The sequence below is a fragment of the Microtus pennsylvanicus genome, chromosome 15, assembly GCF_037038515.1.
Source record: "Microtus pennsylvanicus isolate mMicPen1 chromosome 15, mMicPen1.hap1, whole genome shotgun sequence".
Taxonomy (NCBI): Eukaryota; Metazoa; Chordata; class Mammalia; order Rodentia; family Cricetidae; genus Microtus; species Microtus pennsylvanicus.
Window position 1 is genome coordinate 26,609,340 of NC_134593.1, and position 25,129 is coordinate 26,634,468.

A 25,129-nucleotide genomic window follows, 5' to 3' on the forward strand; every position below is an offset into this window, starting at 1 on the left:
TCCACATATGCCCCATAGCATGTGCCCTCCCCCTATGGTCACACACACACACACAATTTAAGATTTTTTTAAAATTATACAAGTGTGTGTGTTGGAGTGGGGGTACTTTTTAGAGGTCAGAGGTATCAGATCGCGCTACCACTAGACTTCCTGGAAGCTATGAGCCACCCCACTGAGGTGCTGAAAATCAAACTCAGGTCCTAAGAGTGGTACATGCTCTAAACTGCTTCACCATCTCCTGCCCCACTAGTAATAATAACTTTTTGTTTATTTGTTTGTTTTTCAAGACAGGGTTTCTCTGTAATTTTGGAGTCTGTCCTGGAAGTCCCTCTGTAGACCAGGCTGGCCTCGAACTCAGAGAGATCCACCTACATCTGCCTCCCGAGTGCTGAGATTAAAGGTGTGCACCACCACTGTCCCACTAATAATAACTTTTTAAAGATTATGAATTTATTGTAAAACCCTAATTCTCTCTTAGGCTTAGTTTTTCATTAGATGCTCCCTCAATTCTCCTGAAATTAAGTTGTAAACTGTCTTTGATTTTTCTCAACTTCATAGCCAACTGACCCAATGATATCTATCTATTGATCTATTTCATTTGCTGGCCTTTGTGAGACAAGGTCTCACTTTTTTTTTTCTTTTTTTGGTTTTTCGAGACAGGGTTTCTCTGTGGCTTTGGAGCCTGTCCTGGAACTAGCTCTGTAGACCAGGCTGGAAGGTCTCACTTTGTAACCCATTCTGGTTTGGAACTCACTATGAAGTCCAGGCTGATCTCCAGCCTTGACAGCTCTCCCTCGGCCCCCTACTCACCAGTATTACAAGTGTGAGCCACCATGCCTCTGTGTACCCTGGCTGTCCCAGAATTTGCTCTGTAGAGCAGGCTGCCTCAAATTCAAAGATCCACCTGCCTGTCTCCTAAATGCTGGTATTAAAGGTGTGTCACAACTGGAGCTGAGACAAAGCCTCTTGAACGAATGCACACGACTTCCCCTCATATTTCTCAGCATTTGTTAATTTTTTAAAGTGCTCTATCGCTTTAGTTATATCGCCAGCCATATTTCTTTTAGATACTTCTCATTAATGATTTATTTTTAGCCAGGCATGGTGGGGCATGCCTATATTCCCACCAGAAGCTAGCCAGATCTACGGAGCCAGTCCCAGGACAACCAGGACTACACAGAGAAACCATCTCAAAACAACAAAAACGAACAACAACAACAAAAAAGACTTATCTTTTTAAATTATGTTTGCCTGTGTGGGGATGTACACTGGTGCAGGTACTGTGGAAGCCAGAGACATCAATGGGATCCACCTTGAACTGGAGTTAAAAGTGGCTTGTGATCATACCCCGTTATGTGTGCTGGGACCACAACGCATGTCCTCCGCAAGGAGGGCTGCCGCAAGAGCAGTATGCACTCTGCCATTGAGCCATCTTTCCAGCCCCCTTTTAGATGCTTCCTTTAAAAAGTTTAAAGTATTTTTAAATGTTTTGGTTTTTTACTACCCACTTAACTACCAAACCACGATGTTCAGGTGTTAAAAAAATTACTTTATTTTGGTCAGAGGACATATTCACAGATCAATTCTATTCTATTGGAGCTTGTCCTACCATTTTAGTAAGTGTTCTGTGTGAGGACTTGACTTTTTGTAGAAAGAAAGGTGGGAATGGAACGAGAGTGAGCTTTCTCTTTCTTAGATACACAAGACTGAATACGACACTCCAGCTTACTAACCACTCAGTTCTTCACTATTTGAGATAATTCCATTACCAAGTAAAGTAGTGTACAACAATTCAATTTAGATAAGAAAGCAAAGTATCACCAGGTATGGTGGCACACGCCTTTAATTCCAGAACCTAAGAAGCACAGGCAGGTAAATCTCCGTGAGTTCGAGGCCATCCTGGTCAATATAGTGAGTTCCAGGAAAGCTAGAGTTACATAGTGAGACCCTGTCTCAAAACAAATAAAAAAATATTTGCATGAAGACAATCGTAGGTTTGTTCCTCAGCGTTGTGGGGGGAAAAAAAACCTAAAAATAATGCTAATATAAATTTTTTAAAGCTGTGTATAGAAATATGTAAAGAAACTTACACAGTTGGATACTTTTCTGAGTGCTTCTCTCTTTGGTGCCTATGCCTAAATCTACTGAAACCTCTGTTTTAAAAAATGACTATATATGCATATCTGAATATGGGTTTGCGCATGTAAAAGCAGTACCTGTGGGAAGCAGAAGGCATCAGATGCCTTGGGTCTGGAATTACAGGCAGCTTCAAGCCATCCCACCTGGGTGTTGAGAACTGAACATGGGCCCCTACAAAAGCAACCAGCGTGCTCAACTTCTAAACCCTTTCTCTAGCCTCCATGAAAAAAAATTACGAACCACCTCCAACTCGGCAAAGAAAAAAAAAGCCTAAAATAGCAAAACAATTTTTTTAAAAAATTATTCATATATATTTTATTTCCAGATTTATTTACTACAGTAATCAAGACAATATAGTGTTGGGGAAAACATAGACCTATCTATATATTAATGGAATATTTCAGGTGTTCTCACAGGTGAATAGTTAATTGAATTTCAAAACATTGTGAAGAAAAATGATCCTCCACCACTTTTCTCAACTTTCATGTTTTATACAACATGTCAAAAAAAAAAAATCTCAAATGAGTCATAGACCTAAATGTAAAATCTAGTCTTTCAAATCTTGAATTGGGCAAAAATTTTAAAAGACATCAAAAAAAAAAAAGTCCATTTGAAAAAAAAAAACAACAAAAAAACGAATGAACCATGAGATTTAAGAACTCCTTTTCAGGACCTGGCGGGACGGTTCAGGAGTTAAGCAGGTTAGATGATCTTGTAGAGGACTCAGATAAACATCCACACAATGGCTCACAGGGGATTCAATGCTGTCTTCTGGCCTTGGGGATGAGACACCCACACGGTACACAGACATACATGCAGACAAACACTTACGTGCATTTAAAGACAAAAATCTTCCTCTGGCGAGATGCCTGCACTTACTACCTGAGTCTAAGCCCCAGGGCCAACATGGTAAAAGGAGAGAACCCACTCCCACAGCATGTCCTCAGACCTACAGGCGCGCGCACACACACACACAAAATGTAATAAACATCAACTTCTAGGCCTTCTTTCTAGATCGTGTTATATTTATAAAGGAATACAAGCATAAGAACATTTCTCTAGTTTTTCTCATTGTGGGCTAATCTCACTGTTTAAATTATTTATGCATTTGAGACTTACTTAGTATGTATTTCAGGACACCCGCATCTTGTATTCTTTACTCCACAGGCATGCCTCTTTCCTCAAATAAATAAATATAAAATTAGCATAAAGGCCCATTTTTTCTTTTTTCCCTTCTTTATTTTTATTTATTTTGTTTTTTTGAGACAGGGTTTCTCTGTGTAGCTTTGGAGCCTATCCTGGCACTGGCGTGGCCTCAAACTCACGGAGATATGCCTGCCTCTCCCTCCCAAGTGCTGAGATTAAAGGTGTGTACCACCACCACCCGGCTAACGGTTTTTAAAATTTATTTATCTATTTATTTATTATGTATATACTATCCTGTCTGCTTGTATGCCTGCAGACCAGAAGAAGGCACCAGGCTTCATTATAGATGGTTGTGAGCCACCATGTGGTTGCTGGGAATTGAACTCGGGACCTCTGGAAGAGCAGGCAATGGTCTTAACCTCTGAGGCATCTCTCCAGCCCACTAAGGTCCATTTTTTCAAAATACTCCAGTAGGGATGAAAAGAAACAAACCTCATACTGAGAGAATGTACTTTATGAAGCACATCCTATAAAGGTCTATCCAACACACAAGAGTTACATTGTTTTCTTTCTGCCTTCTTATGATTTTTTTGTGAATGAGTGTTTTGCTTATATGTATGTATGTGTACCATGTGCATGCTCTGTCTCAAGAGGACACTGGCTCCTCTAGAACTGGGATCACAGATGGCTACGATCCACCACGTAGGTGGCAGAAGCTGCACCAGGTCCTCTGCAAAAGCAACAAATACTCTACAGCTGAGCCATCATTCCAGCCTTCGCCCAACCTTTTTGATAGTGGCTCATGTAGTCCAGGCTGGTCTGAAACCTACATACCCGAGGATGACTTTGAACTCCTGATTCTTCCTCTTTCCAAGGCTACTGTGATTATAGATGTGCACCACTATACTGAGTTAGTCACTATTTTTTCAGATTGATAAAAATAAAAACACAGGTGTGTGCAGTTAATGGGTATGAAAACATGGGTGATATAATTATGGTCCAAATTTTGGTATCTTGAAAAGTATTTTTAACAACATGTTCCAGATCTTAAATGGCTGTTTCCTGTAAGGTACTAATTCCGTCTCTAGCACCGTACACTAATTTAACATTTAATTTCAACACTGAGACTGGCATACATATTATTCTAGTATTTTCTACCTGCAAAATAAAAACAAAATTCAATTAACAGGAACTGGCCATGGAGCATGCACACAAGTGAGGTTATGTCGACAAGAAGTCTGTTTACAGAAAGTACTTGAAAGTCAGGCATGATGGCAACACCTGTAATTCCAGCATTTGGAAGACAAAGAAACAAGATCATGAGTTCAAAACAAAATTCTCAGCATGGGAATCTGCTCAAGAGGTCAGGTGGAGAAATAAGAAGATAATATGACTATATTGGATGATTCCAGTTCCTATAGAAGGACAAGTCTAAGAACATGTGAGTGAATGGCCTCTCTGCTAAGGGATTTTAACTCTCCAAGGAAATCATATTTACACATATTGCTTCTAACACAGTGCAAGGGACAAATACTAAGTTCTTTCCCCATGAGGCTGGTACATCCCAGCAATCAGATGGCTTTAGGGTCTCCACTCACTACAGGGTAGCAGTGAAGAGGGCATTCATCTGGGCACAAGCACCCTTTAGATTTGCCCTTCATTTCCTCTTGTGATTTGTTTTAATGGGTCTTTCCTAGATCAGAAACCTAACTCTCCTCTCTATAGTTTCAAAACCATACCACAAAGACAGGTCAAAATTTAACTATTGCCCCCTAGTGGGAAATTACCCAAATAACCTGTTGCTGGTCTTATTTCTTAAGTCTTTTTATGCTTGGAGAATTCTTTGTAGAATTCGAAGTTTTGTGGTTTAATATTTGAGAAGTGAGGTGTTAGGGACATTTTATGTTAACTTCAAGTCTGTAAAGTGTCTAATTCAAACACAGGGCTAGTGGGTCACACAGCCTCATACCACCATAAGAAACAGTGAAACCCAAATTACTCAGTATCTTGAATACCGCCAGGCTCTATGGATTCACTAGACACCGCACCTAACTGCTCAGTGCAATGTTTCTATTCACATGCACAGATACAAGATGAAGTAGGGCAGTTGCCAAGAGTTGACTCAGAGTGCTATATAAGAAACTCGGTTACATGGTTTCACCTCTCCATGCTGACAGATCATTAAGGCACCTGAGACAGATTCTCAAATAGTGAGGAAAATTTTAAGATTCATTACTTAGAACACACTTCATTTAAAAGACAAAAGAGAGGGTCTCCATATGTAGCTCTGGAACCTGCTATGTAGACTAAGCTGACCTTGAATCGAGAGATTACCTAGTGTCTTTCTTGTATGGAACTGAAGGTATGCACCACATCAGACCCAATATATATGTAAATGTGTATGAAGGAGTGTACACGCAGGTGTGGAGGTCATAGGACAAGCGAGTCACTTGTCTGTTCCTAGCTGGAATGAATGAAAATCATCATGTTTGATTCTGAATGTCTTTACCCACTGAGAGAGCAGGCAATTTTCTTTATGGGGGCTAGGGTGACAGTGGATATTGTTTTCATTTGAAATCATGTTGCGTAGAAAAGATGGATATTTCTAAATAACCGGATGGTTTAAATTGCTTTTGTCAGTAGTACTTAGCTCTACAGGCACACAATTTTCTAAAAAGAAAGTCATAAAAGTTACAAATGATCGTTTGCATTTCTCTAGGTTTGGTGGGATGGTCTGTGAAAGCCTGATGACCTGCAGTTTGGTCCCAAAATGCACAGTGGAAGGAGAGTCAATTCCGGCAAGCTGTCCTATGACCTCCACACGTATTCTGTGCGAAATGTGCACCCACTTTATACATAAAATTAAAACAAAAAACTCTAGCCATGATTAAGTCTCATGTGTAAGAAAGATTTGGGGATTAAAAACCCTCAAGAGAAATTTAATTTTAAGAAGGGCTATACCAATTAATACCTACAAGTTAGTTGTCTAAGTATATTGTAGGTTAATAAACTACCTCTTCTTACTGCCCAGCCACCACGTGAATTGTCGTAACAGAATGAGCTCTCCCATTCTAGCATCAAAAACACTAAAAGGAGCCGGGCGGTGGTGGTGCACGCCTTTAATCCCAGCACTTGGGAGGCAGAGGCAGGCGGATCTCTGTGAGTTCGAGGCCAGCCTGGTCTACAAGAGCTAGTTCCAGGACAGGCTCCAAAACCACAGAGAAACCCTGTCTCGAAAAACCAACAACAACAACAACAAAACACTGAAAGGATAAAATATGTGTCTTGGTTTTAAAAGAGCAGGAAAATACAAACAAGTTGACAAGACTAGATTTATTCTGTAATTTTTATTAATAAAAGTTGACGATATAAAATGAGTGGCTGGGCTTATAGTTTGCTACACCAAAGAAATTAAAAAGCCACTTAAGATGTTACAATAGTTTATGATAGCAATCCTGATAGAGGCATCTTAAGTTTGGCAAGTAGGTTTCCTTTGACTATATAAAACTAACCCTTATAGTTATAAATGAGAATCACAAAACTACCATTTGAGTAATAATAAAAAAAAAAGTTCCTAAGAACTGCTTGGTGGTTTCAAGGCCAAACTGTAGGGAAACCGCCATCCTGAAAGATCCGGAAAGTTGCCCAACCAAAAATGAGTAAAGCTGATCCTTCTGGGTGGACAACTATCTACTTGAAAGCCAAAGGAATAAGTAACAAGACTAGGAGTGTACCCAAGATCCCAAAATAAATTAGTAAAAGTGCCATTAAGAATCATCAGACATATCATCATTGTTTAAATACAAATTCAAATTTAAATCCAAAAGATACAGTAACTTTATTACATAAAATTTCTCCTGTGTGCTAAAAATGTTAACGTACAAGACATATTTGTGTAAGTGTAGAGGGAACTGTGGTGAAGTTGTTTAATCATTTTTCATTACTGAAGAACAATAGGCAGTGGAAATATATAAGCACGCAGAGTCCTTCAACATTGTTATATTACTGTTCAACCAAAATATACTACCATTCTCATATAAACGCCTGCTCATTCATCTTTTAAAAATAAAGTCCATTCTCTCTCCATAAAGCTTCCTGCAGGACTGACCAAGGGCAGTTCCACACTAACTGGGGCACTCTCCATCTTTGGCTAGGGCCTCAGCACTGGGACAATGTGGGTAGACACCCATCTGGTACTATGCAGCTGACGCAGTCCGTGCAGCACTGTACCTTTAAAAGCTTGTCCCGAGTATACCTTTGGAAAACCAAAAGAAAAGGTGTATCTATGGCAAAGTACAAACAATTCCTTCTGATTCCATAGCAAGCAGTACAAAACAGCTCTTCAGTGCAGCATGGGGCTTCATCTACCAAGTTACTTCCAGATGGAATTCCACTCTGCTGTGCCACAACAGCGAGAAAAGTCAGCTTGTCTACTTGGTATTTCCTAAGGCAAAATGAAATTAAGCGCTGGAAGAAGACTTCAAAGTGAAGCTCTACAACCGTGGTTCTCATTTACAGCAACTTCATGAACAGAAGAATTAAGCAGACACAAAACACAGAACCCTCCAGCATCTCTAGACTGTGAACCCTTAACAATAATGTATGTTCAACATATGGGTGAACAGAACCACACCTCTCTCCGAGGCTCCACGGAAAAGAACACTTGTTAAAAATAGTTCATAAAAATACCAAGGAAACAATAGAAACCCATTTCATTTCACTGCACCCAAGGATATGACACAAAATATTGGTGGTTTAAAGAGGTAGAAGAAAAAGAAAATGAAAACCAGATTCTCCATTCTTTGTCACTTTTATTCAGTAGTAGGTTTTTTTCCTTATTTTCAGTGCCAGACATGGCAAGGAGTGATTACAGCCAACTGTTATTAAAACATTTGTTCGCAACATATACCCCCATTACCACTGACCCCAGACTGACTCATTTTGTGTGCTTTCTTTAGTTCTTCCTTTTTTTGATATGCCACCACCGAGACCAGGTGGAAAGGGCAAGGATAAGAGATGGAGGGGGAAGAGTCCAGGAGGCCAGAGAGGAGGAATGCTACAAGCCACAGTAAGAATGAGCTGTATTTAATTTAAAAAAGAGGGGTGTACCCCACAAATGATACAGTAATGAGGATACACAAATCCCATAGCATGACTGAAGGCGTTCACTGTGTTCGACGTCATCACAATGGAAGGCATAAAAAGTGGAGTACAACAATGCTGACACAGTCCAGTCCAGTCCACCAGGCAAGATGGTGCAAGAAGTCATTAAATTAAAAGTGCCCTTCCCTTCCCTAAATGGCTAGCAGACATGGAGAACAGCCCGGGACGCATCCACACAGCTTTCTCCATGAGGCTATCAAATGTGTTGTCGAATGGCACACTGTCAAACACTGGAAAGGGGTGCCACAATGGACCGCTCTCTTATAGGTATGAATGCTAGATTCAACTATCTCACTAAGCAGGAAGTGGCTCCCTCTGCTAGGAATGCCAGCCTAATTCACTTTGTCTTGAAATATGTACAGATTGTTTGTAGTCGCTACGGCAATGATGTTCTCCTTGGGGTGCCAAGCTGTATGAAGGATTTTCTTGTTGAAATCTAGGCTGTCAACACTTATTTCATCTTTCTTTCGTTTGCCACTTGCACAGACTTTGCGTGGCTTCAAAACTGTGCGAGGCTTATTGTTTTCTCGTGATGCTTCTAGAGTTATATCCCGCTTTGTGTTCCGGTCGAACATTCTGAAGAAATTATTGTAGGATCCAGTCATGACAACGCTGTAAAGGTAGAATACCCAATCAAACTGTTAACAAGAGATTGTTTACTTTAACAAAATCAGTGGGTAGAGTGGACTAGCACTCTGCAGGAAGCAACTTCTTTAAACTTATCTGAATTAAGACAATCAAATTCAGGATGGTGCATGTCACTGACAACCCTAAAACTGTCTTTTTTTTTAAATTCTTTTTTTAAATATGTATTATATATACAAGGGGCTGGAGAGATGGCTTAGTGGTTAAGAGCACTGACTGCTCTTCCAGAGGTCCTGAGTTCAATTCCCAGCAACTACATGGTGGCTCACAGCCATCTATAATGAGACCTGGCGCCCCCTTCTGGCTTGTGGGCACACACAGAAGGAATGCTGTACACATCATAAATAAATAAATATTAAAAAAATAAAAATATTATATATACAATATTCTGTCTGCATGTATGCCTGTAGTCCAGAAGAGAGCACCAGATCTCATTACAGATGGCTGTGAGCCACGATGTGGTTGCTGGGAATTGAACTTAGGACCTTTGGAAGAGCAGGCAATGCTCTTAACCACTGAGCCATCTCTCCAGCACTAAGATGGTGGTGGTCCCTCGGTCCAGGTTTGTAAAGTTTGTATATAATCATTATTTAATGAGCAAATGCAATGCTCACACTGAGAAACAACCTATAAAATAACTGTTATTTTATAACACAAAATGCCCAGATTATGAAAATCAAGAAACTGAAGAACTCTTTTAGAATAAAGAGAACAAGTTATGACGCCGTGTTACTTTAAGACAAGAGCAGGTTTTACTCTGCCACAAAAGGACTGAGACCACTTGGTGAGTCTCTGAGCTCTGGACAGCACTGACCAAAGCTGTTTTTGAAGCCATGATTGTGGCAGATGGGGGTCTCTGTCCTTTAGGAAGTGGTGAGGGAGTTGGGAAGGGTTTAGTAGTTAAGGACACTTTCTGCTTTTATAGATGCCCAGGTATCTGTTCCCAGCAACCCTTGGTTGCTCACGACCATCTATTACTCCAGTTCCAGTAAAGTTCCTGCCCTGTTTTGGCCTCCATGGGCACCAAGCACAAATATGCTACACAGACATGCAGGCAAACATTCTATACAGAAAATTAAGATAAACATCAGAAGAAATAATTTGAAAAATAATTTTTCAATACGTAATTTGATAGGAATTAATCCAAAAGCCTTTCGTGTGAGTGTGTGTGACACATGGAGTCAGAAGACAAGCTGTACAAGCTGGTTCTTCCTTCTATTATGAGCACCAGGAATCCAACTCAGGTCGTTGTTTGGAAGCCTTTCTGCTACATCCATCACCCTGTCTGCCCTCAGAAAGTATTCTTAATGTTGAGAATCACCATACAGCTACCAGACATGGGGAAAACTGGTTGTATAAAATGCCATACCTACACATCACTACATTTTCTTGACATCTGTCCTTACTGGCCTCACATTTAGCAATGACATCACAGGTGCTTACCCTGAAGCAGGCATCTGAGTAGTGTAGCGGGACCAGCCTATTATTGGGCTTCATGTAAAACTTGGGTACTTATAACTTAAAAACCAGATAAAAGACAAGCATCCCAAGTTCCAGGGCTCTCTGTAACATCTAACACCAAGAAATCTGAATCATATCAAGTGTTTTAAATTCAACTAATGCCAAATAAAGCACCTGTAATTGCTTTAGATATGGCCTACAGTAATTTCAAAACTATGCTTTGCTTTAGTTGGAATAGAGTAAGGAGTAAGTGCTTACAAGAACACTTGCAATAACTTCCGTGAAGTGGGCGGAGGGGTAAGAGACACTGAAGTACAACACTGCATGAAGTACCTGCTGCCCAAACAGTTCTCCAAACACTAGAGTAGCAATCAAAAACAAAATCCACCACTTTAATTAACTGCTGGCATATCAGGGTTGTGATTTTTGATTTAAATGTTTCTTGAAACATGGTCTGAGTTACTCAGGCTGGCCTTGGATTCCAGAGTGCAAACATTCCTCCTGCCTCAGCTAGGACTATACAGGCACGCACTGTCCTAGCTAGCAATGTCATTTATCTGGCTCATAAAAATTGGGGAAAGATTTTAAAATGATAATCCCGGTATAGATTTCTTATGATTTGCATTTACTTTGAAAATCAATACTTTGTTTTTGTCATTATAGCTCTATCCATGATTACTAGGTTTATTTTACAAGTACCTGGGTGAAAATGACTTATAAGTTCTGTTTTGTTTTTTTTTAAAAAAAAAGTCATATTTTTACCTAGTGTGACAAGAGGGATGAACACATAACAAAGTTTCTTTCCTTACCTGTCAGACCCATTCCAACAACATTCAAATTTGTCAAATATGCAGTCATTTTCATACAGTGAGCAAAGTTTACTTCTGAGGTATTCATGTACCTGGGGAGAAAACATACTTAGTTTATTTCAATCTCTTTTCAAATCAGAAAAATAACTAAAGCTCCATTTAGAGAGTGTGTATACAGAATCACACACCCTCTATTCTTACTTCTAGTCCTTACATACTCTTAGGCAGGCATATTTTCCATGGCACAACTAAGGAAAACCACCTTTCCAGGCATTGTAATATACCCTGACAATCTAAACTCAAGCATCTGTGATTATTCAAATAAGAACGTACACCCCACCACAGGTTCATATATCTGATGTTTGGTCCAGAATTGGTGCCTATTTGGGAAGAATTAGGTGGTATTGCCTTTATTTGTTTGTTTATTGTGGCTACTGTTCCAACACCATGCTTGACTGCTTGCTGCCCATATTCCCCACCATGAAACTGTAAGCAAGACCCCAATTAAATGCCCTCCTCCATTTTTCCCCCAGAGACAGGGTTTGCTCTGTGTAGCTCTGGCTGTCCTGGGACTCCCTCTGTAAACCAGGTTGCCCTCAAACTCAAGACATTTACCTGCACTGCCTCCCAAGTACTGGGATTAAAGGTGTGTGCAACCACGACCCATTTTAAATGCTCTCTTTTGTAAATTGCCTTGGTCATGGTGCCTCTTCACATGAATCAAACAGTAACTGAGACATCTAAGTCAGAAGGTATTTGAAAATGGCAGATAAGACACTAACAAAAGAATGTCGCAGAGAAATTTAATTTTCACTTCTTGACCCTCATTACATTCCTGCTGACCTGCTTCCTCCCCTTTAACTACTATTTTACTTTAAATTGAATAGACAGCACAGCAAAGGTTTGGCTTGACACACTGATTTCTCTTGGCTGTCTGTCCCCATCTCCTCACTCTCACTTACCAATATCATTTAAAAATTCAATAATGGGCTATGAGATATGCTTGTCATCAAGCCTGAGTTTGAATCCCAGGATATGCACATTAAAGAGAACTGAATCCTCAAAGTCATTCTCTGATGCCCACATGTGCGCCCTGCATGCACACACCACTCACTCAGACACAGACACACACACACACACACGATAAAACATGAGAGTCACTTCCTATTTTTATTCAATAAAAATGTATCTCTTTTTTGAGTTATAGTATTTCACAAAAGGGCAATTTTGGAAACTATGATGGCTAAACTACAAAGTAAATCTGCTAGTTAAAAGGTAATCAGAAAGCATAGCACATCTCCACAAGATGGTACCAACAACAAAGACATTTCCCAGTGTTTGCTGAGATCAGAGGAAAAACGAGTGTTCATCAGCCATTCCCTTTTTGCAGAATGAGAACCTTAAGAAGTGTCACCAGGTTGGTATCAAACTTGGGGACTCTATAACAAACCTCTGCATCATGTTTCAGAGTTCTGGGATTTTATGTGTATATTAGCACACTCGGATCTAAGTTCATTGCAAATGTCCACTTTATTTCAAGTATTGATAGATTTGAGTCATGTCTATGACATTAAGTATTTTAACTCTCAGGAATCGAAACTGATGAAGGGCCAGGACAGGATTAGTAGACAGAAAGCAAACAGAAATAGCCTCCAGTCTCAGAGGCCAGCAAGATGACCATACAAATTCAAATGATCTGTTATTATGTGACTTCATCCTCAATGGTTAATCCAATTCTATAGGCAGAACAGCAAGTCAAGTAACATGTAAGGTAGGAACCAAATCGAGCATTCACAATGGTGCAGGGTCTCTCCCCCAAACAAAGGGAGACTGTGAAACTAGCATCTCAGTGTCAGGCATGGGGAAGACAACCAGTAGCTCTCCTGGATATCGCCAACACTTTGAAAATAAAACACTATTTCACTCACATTTATTTTGAGAGTTGAAAAATCAGACTCTTGAGATGTGTGTTTGTCCCACTTTTGTAAGCATCACACATTTCCTAAAGCTGCTCCAGATCACTGCTTTCTACACCCTGGTCCACAGGCTCTGTTGGCCTATGCTGAACTGTGTGTACCTCAGTCCCGCCTATCTCTGACAGTGGAGACATGGGTCAAGGATAGTAGCTCTCTGACAAGGAGAGAATACTGAACTTACATTCTGCACTGAAGAAACAAATCCAAAAGCCATCGGTCAAGAATTCAGGCCTTTTTAAACTTGAAAATGAGGCAGGAGGTAGATGAGTCATGTTTGGTGGGTCAAATTTAAGCTCTGGCTCACTGTCATTCTACACTACACACTACCTGGAGTACATTCTCTGCTGAGTGTTTGCTAGCTCTGCTCCAGCCCACACTTCTGTATACAAAGCAGCATACCAAGTGGCCAGTATTAAAATTAAGTTCCCCTGCAATCCTAAACGGACAACATACATTTTACACAGGCAGGAAGAATAACACATCCATACACTTAACACAGGCAACAGTAACATCTTCATGGCTCTCTGAGAGAAATGTACCACTCCAAACAACCTGCAAGAAGGACCTCTATACACTGCCCACAGACACACACCCTTCAAAAGAAACAAACTGAATACCTGGTATGTCTCCACAGGCCTGTCTTCCATATTCAAGTCCCAAATTTTGACTGACAAATAGTCTCTAGTCATCATATAGCGACCACTATGGCTGAATTTTACATCAGAAATAGAGGAGATGATTTCAGAAAAAAATGACCTGTTGCTGGGATCTTCAGGTTCTTCAAACACTGAAAACAAAGGGGAAAAGGTTTAATATTTGGGATTGGATAAAATCATTTTCTAAAATAATCATTCAAGAGAGGGGAAAATAAAAATCACAGGCTAATTAAAAAAAAATTCTGCCAGCTTTGGGGACACATTTCCTTTCAAAATTTCTTAAGAAAATGAATGATTACTACAAAGTGCAGAACTCTGATGCTGTAGGGTCTGATTTTGCACAAGAAGACTAATGTGGGACATTTTACCTCAGTGCACAATCTGCCTCACTGTCTCTATTATTGTCACTCTTGAAAACCACCTCCCACCTCACCCATCCAAACTTCCAGTTGCCTTATAAAAGGATTTTATTGACTGGTATATATATCTGATATATATATATATCTGATATATATATAAATAAAATATATTTATTTTTTTAATGTAACCAAAGACAAGAAAATAGTTCTATAACTCCATCCCTTTTTATTTTATGTGTATGGTGTTTTTATATATGTGCCTATATCTAAGTATATCATGTGTGTGGAGTGTCAAAGAAAGCCAGAAAAGGATGTTGGATTCCCTAGAACTGGGGCAAACATTTAGACAGTTGTGAGCTGCCATGCTCTTAACTGCTGAGCCATCTCTCCAGCTTCACCCATTTTAATGCCACTGTTTTCCCAACATTTTATAAAGAGAACCTTTCATGAGGAGAAGGGGGCTTCCTAATTAAGTTCCAAAGGTTGAGGAAAGAGGGATGAAAAAGGAGGGAAAAAAGAAAGAAAGCTCTGCTTTCTCCAATACACAGTTGGAGAACTTAGCCACACCTCCACCTCCAGACACTCCAACCCCATGTGCTTCCTGTAGAATAAGTCTCATGGGTCGGGAAGCTACCCACAGACACACAAGCCTGGCAGAGTCTGAGTAGACCATTTTAAAGAAAGGGCAGACACAGACTTACATTTAGAATGCCTGTCACAGAGTGCAGATGCCCTCATGTCACATAACCGAATAGTTCCTTTACTGCTGCTGTACACGAATGTATTACAGCTGTTGGGATGGAATTCTGCTGCTGTAATCACCTCTGTGAGCTCTTCCATATTGGCAGGCTTGATATCCACAATATCTACACAGCATTTCATTAAGGAATCTCCACTCAGAAAAGAGCAAATAACTAAGACCAAGTATTTCTTCTTAATGACACTCTACTCCTATACAAGCAAACCCAGAAATGTTAAAAAGTGTTTTGTATTTTTTTTTCTTTTTATTGAGAGGTCTCATCAATTATATAGCCTATGTTGGCCTGGAACTCCTGGTCTGCCAGCCTCAGTCTGCTTAATGTTGAGACTGTAAAACAGTACTATCGCACACAAGCAGTAACAAATCTTTAGATCAGTTTCAGGTTTCAATGTTAATATTTTTGTAATTAATGCCTTAAATATCTTACAAGTATAGCAAAACACTCAGATTCAATATTCAGGGCACAAAAGAAATTCCCTAGAATTCTATAAATCTATTTTGGGATCAGCTCATATGATACTTATTTCTATTTTCTCATGAAGGTAACTTTTTCTCAGTTTTAATTACTTAAATTAAGAGGGACTGGGGAGATGCCACAAAGATAGAGAGATATTACAAAGCAAAGAACTCAAATACATTAAGGAGAGAGAAGATAAATCTAACATGACACAGTGATTTCTTTACCAAACACCAAACTAAACAAGTCAAATGGATACTAAAACTCCTGTCTGTAATTTCCAGATGCCAGAGATTAATCCGCAAATCATCCGCTGATAAGTAGGTTTCATAATCACTATTGATAGAAATTGAGTTGATGTGGTAGGTATGGGCATTGGCAAATATTCTCCGTGGACTGGCCTCCACCATTAGATCCATGGGTCTAAACACTGGCACCTGTCAACAAAATATGAAAAACCAGATTCACAAGAAAACAAAGATTCACAAGAAAACAAAACATAGGGGAATAGATTAAGAATGAGGTTTTTTTTTAAAGCCACTGTTGTTGGTTCTGTGTAAGCACCAATCTGAACTCCCCTATATCCAAAACCAAACAAACAGTACTAGGTTATAAGCAGTATTTCAGGTATATACCAGTACATTTATGGTTTGAATTAACAAGGCTAAGAAGGAAATGAAAACCCAGTTTCTTATTCTTAGGATCTTTAGCATAAAACTGTAAGATTCTGTCCATTTCTACTCTCTGAGCTCCAAAGAAAATTACTTTGCAATGACTAAGATTCCAATTCTGAAAGCCAAAACCAGTGATAGATTAGTGTTAGGATGTGTGTCCTAGCTCTGCCTCTAGTAGTGGTAAGACCTCGGCAGAACTGTTTCAATGAGAAAGATGCAATGTCCCATAAGGAACCAGTGGGGCCAGGAACAGAGGCCTTAATGGTATCTGTTTGGAAGCCAGGTTATACAAATACTGACAAAAATCCCATCAAAGGCATTTTCCTTTCTTCAAATTCAGGGTTTCTTTATAGGCCTGGCTGTCTTCAAACACACACCAAACTCACAGAGATCTACCTTCCTCTGCCTTGCTGTGCTAGGATTGAGAGTCGTTTTTATTAAGTACTTACCCGTAGTGTAGTGACTGTAGTAGGATCTCTATACCTTCCATCTTCCTCTTTCAAGTTATAGCCTTCTGGTCTTTTGTCTCTTTCACTGATTTTCCATAATTTTATTGTTTTATCTGGCGAAAGAATTAAGAAAGTCTTCAAAAATCCAGAAATTACTTTAATTCGGATAGAAAAGCTATTTTAAGTATGCTATTTAATAATTCACATAAAGGAATTTTTAACTTTCCTACCTACCCCCTTTCTTTGGTGAGACAAGGTTTCAGTAGGTACCCCTGACCATCCCAGAACTTGCTATACAGATCAAGCTGGCTTCAAACTCAAAATGTTTTTCCTATCTCTGTCTCCCAGCTGCTGGAATTAAAGGCATGGGTCATCGTGGCAGGCTCTTTTGTTTGTAAACAGGGTTTCACTCTGTAAACCAGATTTCTAAGAACTCTTATGAGGTTCGGGTGCTCAGATTAAAAGAGCACCCCCCCCCAACACACGCCAACTACTCTTAACAACACCAAAAGAATCCATGTGCCTTTTCATCTTTATCAAGCTGAAGTCAGGTCCCTCAAAAATAGAACTGTTTCATGTGTAAAATAAAGCTTGTGTGCATACTTGCCCAGTATTCAATGTTAAATCTAGAAAATACACAATGGACTCAGCACTGTCTATTCCTGAGCTCCCTGGATCTCAACCCAATATATCTTATGGAAGACCAGAATCCCTGATGGCATGGATTGATTTCTTTAAATTTGCCTTTTCTCCTCTCAAATCAGTGATTACCAAAATACAAACGGAGGCCTGGAAAACTGTTTAAATGCAAATCCTCACCAGGTAATAGTGCAATAATCCCAGCTCTCGGGAGGCAGAAACAAGCATATCTCTGTGTGTTTGAGGCCAGCCTGGTCTACAAAACTAATTCCAGGACAGCCAGAGCTTCACAGAAAAACCCTGCCTTGGTATATGTGTGCATGCAAATCCTTTACCCCTTCAAGACAAAAATTCCTATAATTCAAGGATGTATACAATAGCCCATTTAAAAAATTTTTTCATCTTGGAATTAAGTTTAGACATATAGAAAGTTTCAAAGATAGGTGTCTTCTCATATACACCTTACCCAGTCTCTCTAATGTCAACGTCTTAAGCAACAATGACATACTTAGATTTAACTAAGTTTCCTACTAACTCCCTTTTTCTGTTCTAGGATTCAAACACCATACAGCATTTAGCCATCAAGCCTCCTCAGTATTTAAATATGCCCCTTAATTTTGATCATTTGTCTTTAGATAGCTGTGAGCAGTGGTCCCTCAATGTTCCTCTTTGGATGTTTGGAAGAACACAATGGTAAGCTCTTATACAAAGGTCTTATAGACTCTGTCAGCATAACTTATGGTTGGTAGCTCATGTTGCCAAGCTTCTTCTCCATGGCACAGTGGCACACCTGCTCACTATATTCTTTGGAAATAAAATCTACCCATGTATTATTTGTAATTATTTATTATGATATGATTATACTTTGTTATAATTCTAAAATCATATTTTTATTCAAAAGCAAGACATCTCTAATGTTCTTACATAAGCAAAATTGAACATCCTAGCTTTAAAATAGCTCAGAAGCCATTTAAAAGCCGGGCGGTGGTGGCGCACGCCTTTAATCCCAGCACTCGGGAGGCAGAGGCAGGCGGATCTCTGTGAGTTCGAGGCCAGCCTGGTCTACAAGAGCTAGTTCCAGGACAGGAACCAAAAGCTACAGAGAAACCCTGTCTCGAAAAATAAAAAATAAAAAAGCAGTGCAAGTCAATTGCTAAAGGGAGATATCAGTGACAGTGTGGCCATTTCTACTGCCTGCTTATAAACTCGATATGAAATGAAATGTAAATAGAAACTGCTAGCTTCAGTAACCTACAATCCTACACTCTAGTGTAGATCTTGTTTGCAATTCTCTTGTATCTGTTATGTGTTTCCAATGCACTATTATTTAGTTCATAAACTAACAGTTAAGAAATAGATGCTCAGATACAAGTCATATATATACATACTTTCTTTTCTTCAGAAGATGTAGACATCTGCTTAGAAATCTCCTTCTGAAGATGAGGATGACAAATCTGCCCCACCCCCTCAGCTGTCTTCCGCCTATTGAAATCCATCAACTGTATAAAAGGTCCAGAAAGGAAACTTGCCAAACTTTCAGATGAGATGAATTCGTTAGTGTTCTTTTTTTTACATTTACAAGGGAAAACAAAGCAATATGAAAAAGCCCTCTAAAGCAAACAAACCACCCTGAAAAAGTTGGATATTCTTTTTAGGCATATTTTTTCTTAACTGTGAAGCTTGTGACTCAGAATGTAACTATTTTTATTGTCTCAGTAAAAAGACACACAAAACTGAAGTCCTATGGTATGGGACAATTGGGCAGGAAGTATAGGTGGGACAACCAAACAGGAAGTAGAGGTGGGTCAATGAGAACAGGAGAATTCTGGGAAGAGGGAAGCTTCCTCTGCAGTCCTGTCCAGACACAGAGGCAAGATATGACTTCACCGCTGAAAAAGGTACTGAGCCATGTGGCTAACACAGATAGGAATAATGGGCTAATGTAAGTTATAAGAGTTAATAAGAAGCCTGAGCTAATGGGCCAATCAGCTTATGATTAATGTAGACCTCTGTGTGATTTCTTCGGGAATCGGGCAGGACAGAAACCTCAGACAACAGTCCTAGGATAACTACATGGTCTCAGTGTAGTGCTCTGGGGAGCAAGCAGACAGGAAATAAATCACCACAGAAAATCCACTTTTACCTAGCATTTCTGCCCCATAGCACGTGCTGCATGAGAAGGACCAAATCCACAGAAGTACACAATGGAGCATGATGTTATAGCTCTTAGCAAATGACCATTCATCTCTCAAGCTTTTTTCTTTCTAAAATGTCTCCTCTTGCTAATTTCCTAAACTGCCAACAAATAACTCAAGGTCTCTATAACTTTCCTGCTACAAGCAGAGGGTCAGAATAAGGAAAACCATGTGGCAAAGTTCCTTTTGTGGAAATGTAGCTTTACCTGCAGTTTAAAACTTCATTCTTGCCAAAGGCTGTGAGAACAACCTATTTACTAGGGGCTCTTGTTCATCATGGTAATCAGGTATCCTGGGTGTAGAAGAATTAGCAGGACTCAGTAGAGGCAAACGAAGTTTGCTTTTAAATTTATGCTTCATTTTATGTGTATGAGCTTTGTCTGCACTGTGTATACACCGGATGCCCATAGAATTCAGAAGAGGGTGTTGGATCCCCTGGGACTGGAGTTAGAGATGGTGAGACACCATGTGGGTGCTAGGAATCAAACAGTGGTGCTCTTTAATCACCGAGCCATCTTTCAGAGTCAAGGATTTTTTTTTTTAAAGAACACTCAAAGAATATAAACAAAATGCAGTTATCCCAAGTAATGTCTTTTTATTGGTATAGAGACCCATGTTGGGTGAGGGTTAATGTTGTATGCCACATTAAACAAGGACCATACAATGTATAGATGCTGAGATCTTCAAAGCATTGGATGTAACTCTTTCTATACCTCCCCTATCCCTTCATACTCAAACACAAATGTTTAAAAATGCTAACCTTTTTAATACTGTCATAGTGAACCCTATTTTTAAATATAAACACTTAACTCCCTGAGGTTATCTTAGTTCTCTTAGAAATCAGCAGTAATGCCTCCCAAAAAACAAACACAGATAAACTGTTCTATCAGGCCTATAGTAGTCTGAACTGAATAATCATGGCCCCCATAGGCTCGTATATTTGAATGCTTAATCACTAGGAAATGGCAGTGTTGAAAGGATTAGAAAGTGTGGCCTTCTTGGGGGAAGTGTTTCGCTGGAGGTAAGCTCTGAAGTTTCAAAATCCCATGCTCAGTCTGTTTCTCTTCCATTCACCCACACACCCTAGCTTGCTGATCAGGGTGTAGCTCTCAAATACTTCTCCAGCACCATACCTGCTGCCACGCTTCCCTCCATGGTAACAGACTAAACCTCTGAAACTATAAACAAATTAAATGCTTTCTTTTTAAGAATTACCTTGGTCTTGGCATCTCTTCACACAATAGAGCAGTGACTAAAAGGCCCTTAAATAATATGTAAAAGTAGTATTTTCAAATGTAGGCATCCAGTATTTAGAGATATTCTCCACTGTCTACAGATACAGAATACAGACCCCTGGCCAAGCCACGGGAGTTCCTATTAGCCTCAACCTCAAATGGTCCCCTAAATTAAGGGTCATCACAGTTGAGCACCTATAACCCTCATCTCAAAGCCAAACAAAGAAAATGCTTATTCGGTGACACTTTTGCTAGAAGAGCAAAAAAGGCAGTCTATGGAAGCTGCGTGTGGACATAGTGAATGATAACTAATGATCTGCTATGAGGTAGGGAGGGAGTCCTGAGCACTCACTACGCCCCATTACACTACCCTCTGCTTGAACTCTTAAAGGCCTGTACTTGATCCCTAACTTTAGAAAAAGTAAAAAATCCAAACTGCCATGAGGTAGGCCTTGTGGCCCAAGCTTGCAACCCCAGCCTGGGAAAGCTAAGCCCAGCCAAGTCTAAAATGCAAAACTGTCTCATTATCTCCCTTGCCTTGTACGTGCAAAGAACCATTCATATGAAAAGACAGGAAAACCAGTGTGTGTGTGTGTGTGTGTGTGTGTGTGTGTGTATGTATGTATTGAATTGGGAGAAAAATAGGTACCCAAGGACACAAATGGAATCATGAGTGGTAGTATTTTATGTGCTGCATTCCCCAAAATTAATATAGTAGACTACAGGGTATAATGTGGATAATCTAAATCATCACTAATGATCTAAATATTTCCCACTGTTATCCTAAGAAGTCATGAGTCTACACTCCACAAATAGAAAGGTATAAGTGCTAAGGTTTGCTTCTATTAATAGTTAGATGAGAAAACATGAGATTTCTGCTAATGTGTGTCAGTCTCAAAAAAAAGTTTTAATCTAAATTTTTATAGGCCATGCTACCCAGATCTCCAACCACCACCCTCATCTCTTTAATCGGAAGGTCCTAGTATAAACCAAGTCACATTTTAAGTGGTGGAGAGGGGGAGAGAGAGAATCACTCAACTTTGTCATACAGGGCTTCAAATTTTTGCCTTCATTTCACCTAACTCTAAACCTCATTAACAACTTTCCTTGCAGTTAATACGAGAAGATACTTCTTCCAGGCATGTGGTTTTGTGAGAAGAAAGTGATATGCTAATGTAAGCCAAGGAAAGAAACTCTCCCAGAGATCATCCTGGCACAGAAACCATCCTTTGCCCAGTTTAGCAAGGAAGAGTAAGGAAATGAACATTTTCTGAACCCTGGTTCGTATGCCAAGGTACCACATTACTATGTATTCATAACAGTACTGCAACAGACCCTGCTGTCTCTACTCTACAGGTAAGGAATAGTCAATTCAGTATTCTGGATCAGCCCATGGCCACAAGGCTGAAAGGAGGCAGAAAACAAAACAACAAAAAAACTAACAGGCTAAATAAAAATTGGTACTCTAGAATCTAAAACTTGCTAGTAAACAATAAAAGAAGTTAACATAGACTTTACGTTCTGTACAGGGAAGGGTTCTGCTAGCATTTCTTCACAAAGATCTCAAGCAGAAGTCTTCTTGGAAGGGCCTGTATCCTCTACAGGACATGGCCACTGAGTGCCTAAAAACAAAAGATGTACACTTACCATTGGTAGACAATAAAAACTGGGCAGCATTTTTCTGGGGTAACCACCTAATTTTGTTGATCTTCTCTTCTATTTCTAAGCTTTTCAAGTAGTCAAATTCTGGCTCATGGCTCTGGAAGGTGCTGTAAACATTGTATTCTCCTCTGCTATGAGACTGGATTTTGTTCTACAACAGAAAGAAAAATATTTGGACTATATTGAGAAATATATTTAACCATAATCAACTCCAACAGACTCTGAAATTGTCGATTAGTTTACTAGGCGGCTCTATCTTATACGTTATTACACCACTTTCTGCATTTAAAATCCTTTAAGAAATAAAAAGGCTTTACAAAGAATAGAAAAGAAACACTTTATAAGTTCATTCAATAGGCAAAGAGTGGACCAAATAAATACAGACTGGTTTGATTAACTTGCCTACTAAATAGCATAGTTACACTATTAAGCAATATGAACACCCACAATAATGGATCCCACGTAAAATGTAAAAATTAGGAAGACAATGCTCAAAACCAGTTGGCTGTTACCTAATGTGATAATTGCTCTTGTCTTTTTCTTGTTGTTGTTTTTGTTTTATTTTTCAAGACAGGGTTTCTCTGTGGTTTTGGAGCCTGTCCTGGAACTAGCTCTTGTAGACCAGGCTGGTCTCGAACTCACAGAGATCCGCCTGCCTCTGCCTCCCGAGTGCTGGGATTAAAGGAGTGTGCCACCACCTCCCGGCTGGTCTTGTCTTTTCTGAAGCCTCCTTTCTGTATTTCAGTGCTGAAAAGCCCTTTAAAAAAGATGCTCTCATAAATCCACAATGTGACCCTTACATAATGCCTAACCTAAGAACACTGTTAGGGACAAATCTGCTACCAATCCTGTCTGTCTGTATCAGTACCTTGGCAATGCCTGCCCGAACCTCTGCTACACAGCCTACTCTCCTGATCTCATCACAGGAACCCTACACCCTGACACTTAGAGTTCACTTAGTGTCAGTCTGCTGGCATATCAACTGAAGAGATTAATATGAACACTACTTGAGAAGGGCTTCAGTTAACACCAGCAGTCCAGCAAAAGTGAAAATTATAACCACACAATTAGAAACACTTTCATGAAAACCTTTGTTTTTTTAATCTTATTCAAAAAAGAACTATTGGAAACGTATAATTTTACAAACAGACAATCATTTTAATGAAAACCAGAACTACTTAGTCAGTTATTCTTGCACACATCAATTATTAGTGAGTGGGCTGACCAATGTTAAGAATGCAGAGCATACCACTAACATACCCAGCTCTGGAAGTATGTTGATGTAAAAGTCAATTTTAGTGTGTGCCCCACTGTCATACTCATATGCCAAATTTCATAAGGTGAATCATTTATTTTGTATACTCAAATATCACGTTAGAAAGAATGCTGTCAAACTTCCACCTAAATTTATCCAACCAGCATCATATGAAATAATAAATGAGACTATAATTACAGTAGTGAATATTGTTTTAGTTTTTATATCATATTTAAAAAAGAAACAGTGGTATATAGTACTACGACTATCTAAAGCTTAAAGGGGATAGTTAGCAGAATCCGGAGTGTTGGAAGTATACACTTCAAGTACAAAATGTACAGAATAAGGAGAAATTACAAACTGCATTAAAAAATGCAAACCTATGAAATCAAAATTATCAGAAACAGAACCAAAATACTATTCTACAGATTGTTCAAGAATCACACAAGGTCCACAGAGAAGACCCTGTCCTAACAAGACTCAGAGTGGAGTAAGGAAGGAGGCGGCCCACTGAACCAGGACAAGAACATATGCCAGGAGGCAGGCTTGGACTCTGACCATAGCAGACTTGCTGTGTAGCACCAGGTCTACTGGCAACTCAGTCCCTATCACGAGTCATAAGACATATTGCAGAGACAAAAATAAGCAAGTATACCATAATTCAAGAACAACTCTGTTTTCTACCTGCCACACGTTAACCACTGGCCTCACACTGAGCATCTACAATACAGATACTAAAATCAAAGGGAAATTCATTCACTCACTTCTTCATTCACTCCAGTTTTGCTAATACAAACCAGGAGAGCCTCAAACCTGTAATTCTCCCACACCAGCCTTCCATGTGGTGGATTACAGGTTCGCACTTCAACTCTTGGATGGGATTAATGTCTTGCTAGTTCATTCATTCATTCATTTTCTAGCTTTTTAAAATGGATTTATTGTTTATTTGCATGAATAACTATACCACTGAAAAATCCAAGCCCATCCACTTCTACATCTTACATACTCGAGCATTTCTAAGACCACATCCCCATTGGAGCAGGAGAACATAGTGCTGAGAATCTCAGGAAGAGGCCTTGGGATATTAGCGGCCTCATTACCACAGCCCTAGCTATCATATGTTATTTTCACTTTATTTCATAGCCATGACGACAGGGAATTTATCTATTCTTTAATAAACTTAACTGAAAATGGCCACATAACCAGTGGCTATATACTGAATACAGCCATACTTAAAGAGAAGAATCTTGTTCTAAAGGCACAGAAAATATTCTCAAAAGATGAGAAAAAAATTTCAGTTTGGAAGAGATGATACAGGAAACATTCACAACAGACAGACAACCAGAAAAGAAAATCCCTCATCAAACCATAATTCAAATAGCAAATAAAGAAAATAAAGAATCTCAGTAGCAAGAACAAAAACATAAAGTCACTTATGGAGGCAGGCCC

The 25,129-nt window shown here is 39.4% G+C and overlaps 1 protein-coding gene across 2 annotated transcripts in view; it reads right to left on the reverse strand.

Moving 5' to 3' along the window:
- Positions 1-7,098: 7,098 nt before the first annotated feature.
- Ppp2r2a (protein phosphatase 2 regulatory subunit Balpha) overlaps positions 7,099-25,129 on the reverse strand; it is a 58,967-nt gene continuing 40,936 nt past the window's right edge. For both annotated transcript variants that reach the window (XM_075950273.1, XM_075950274.1), the window contains 7 exons: positions 22,411-22,576; positions 16,695-16,807; positions 15,831-16,008; positions 15,056-15,220; positions 13,957-14,126; positions 11,364-11,455; positions 7,099-9,060 (listed from right to left, as the gene is read on the reverse strand). In XM_075950273.1, coding sequence (XP_075806388.1) covers positions 8,781-9,060; positions 11,364-11,455; positions 13,957-14,126; positions 15,056-15,220; positions 15,831-16,008; positions 16,695-16,807; positions 22,411-22,576 — 1,164 coding nt within the window. In that variant the 3' untranslated portion in view covers positions 7,099-8,780. The remainder of the gene's footprint in view (positions 9,061-11,363; positions 11,456-13,956; positions 14,127-15,055; positions 15,221-15,830; positions 16,009-16,694; positions 16,808-22,410; positions 22,577-25,129) is intronic.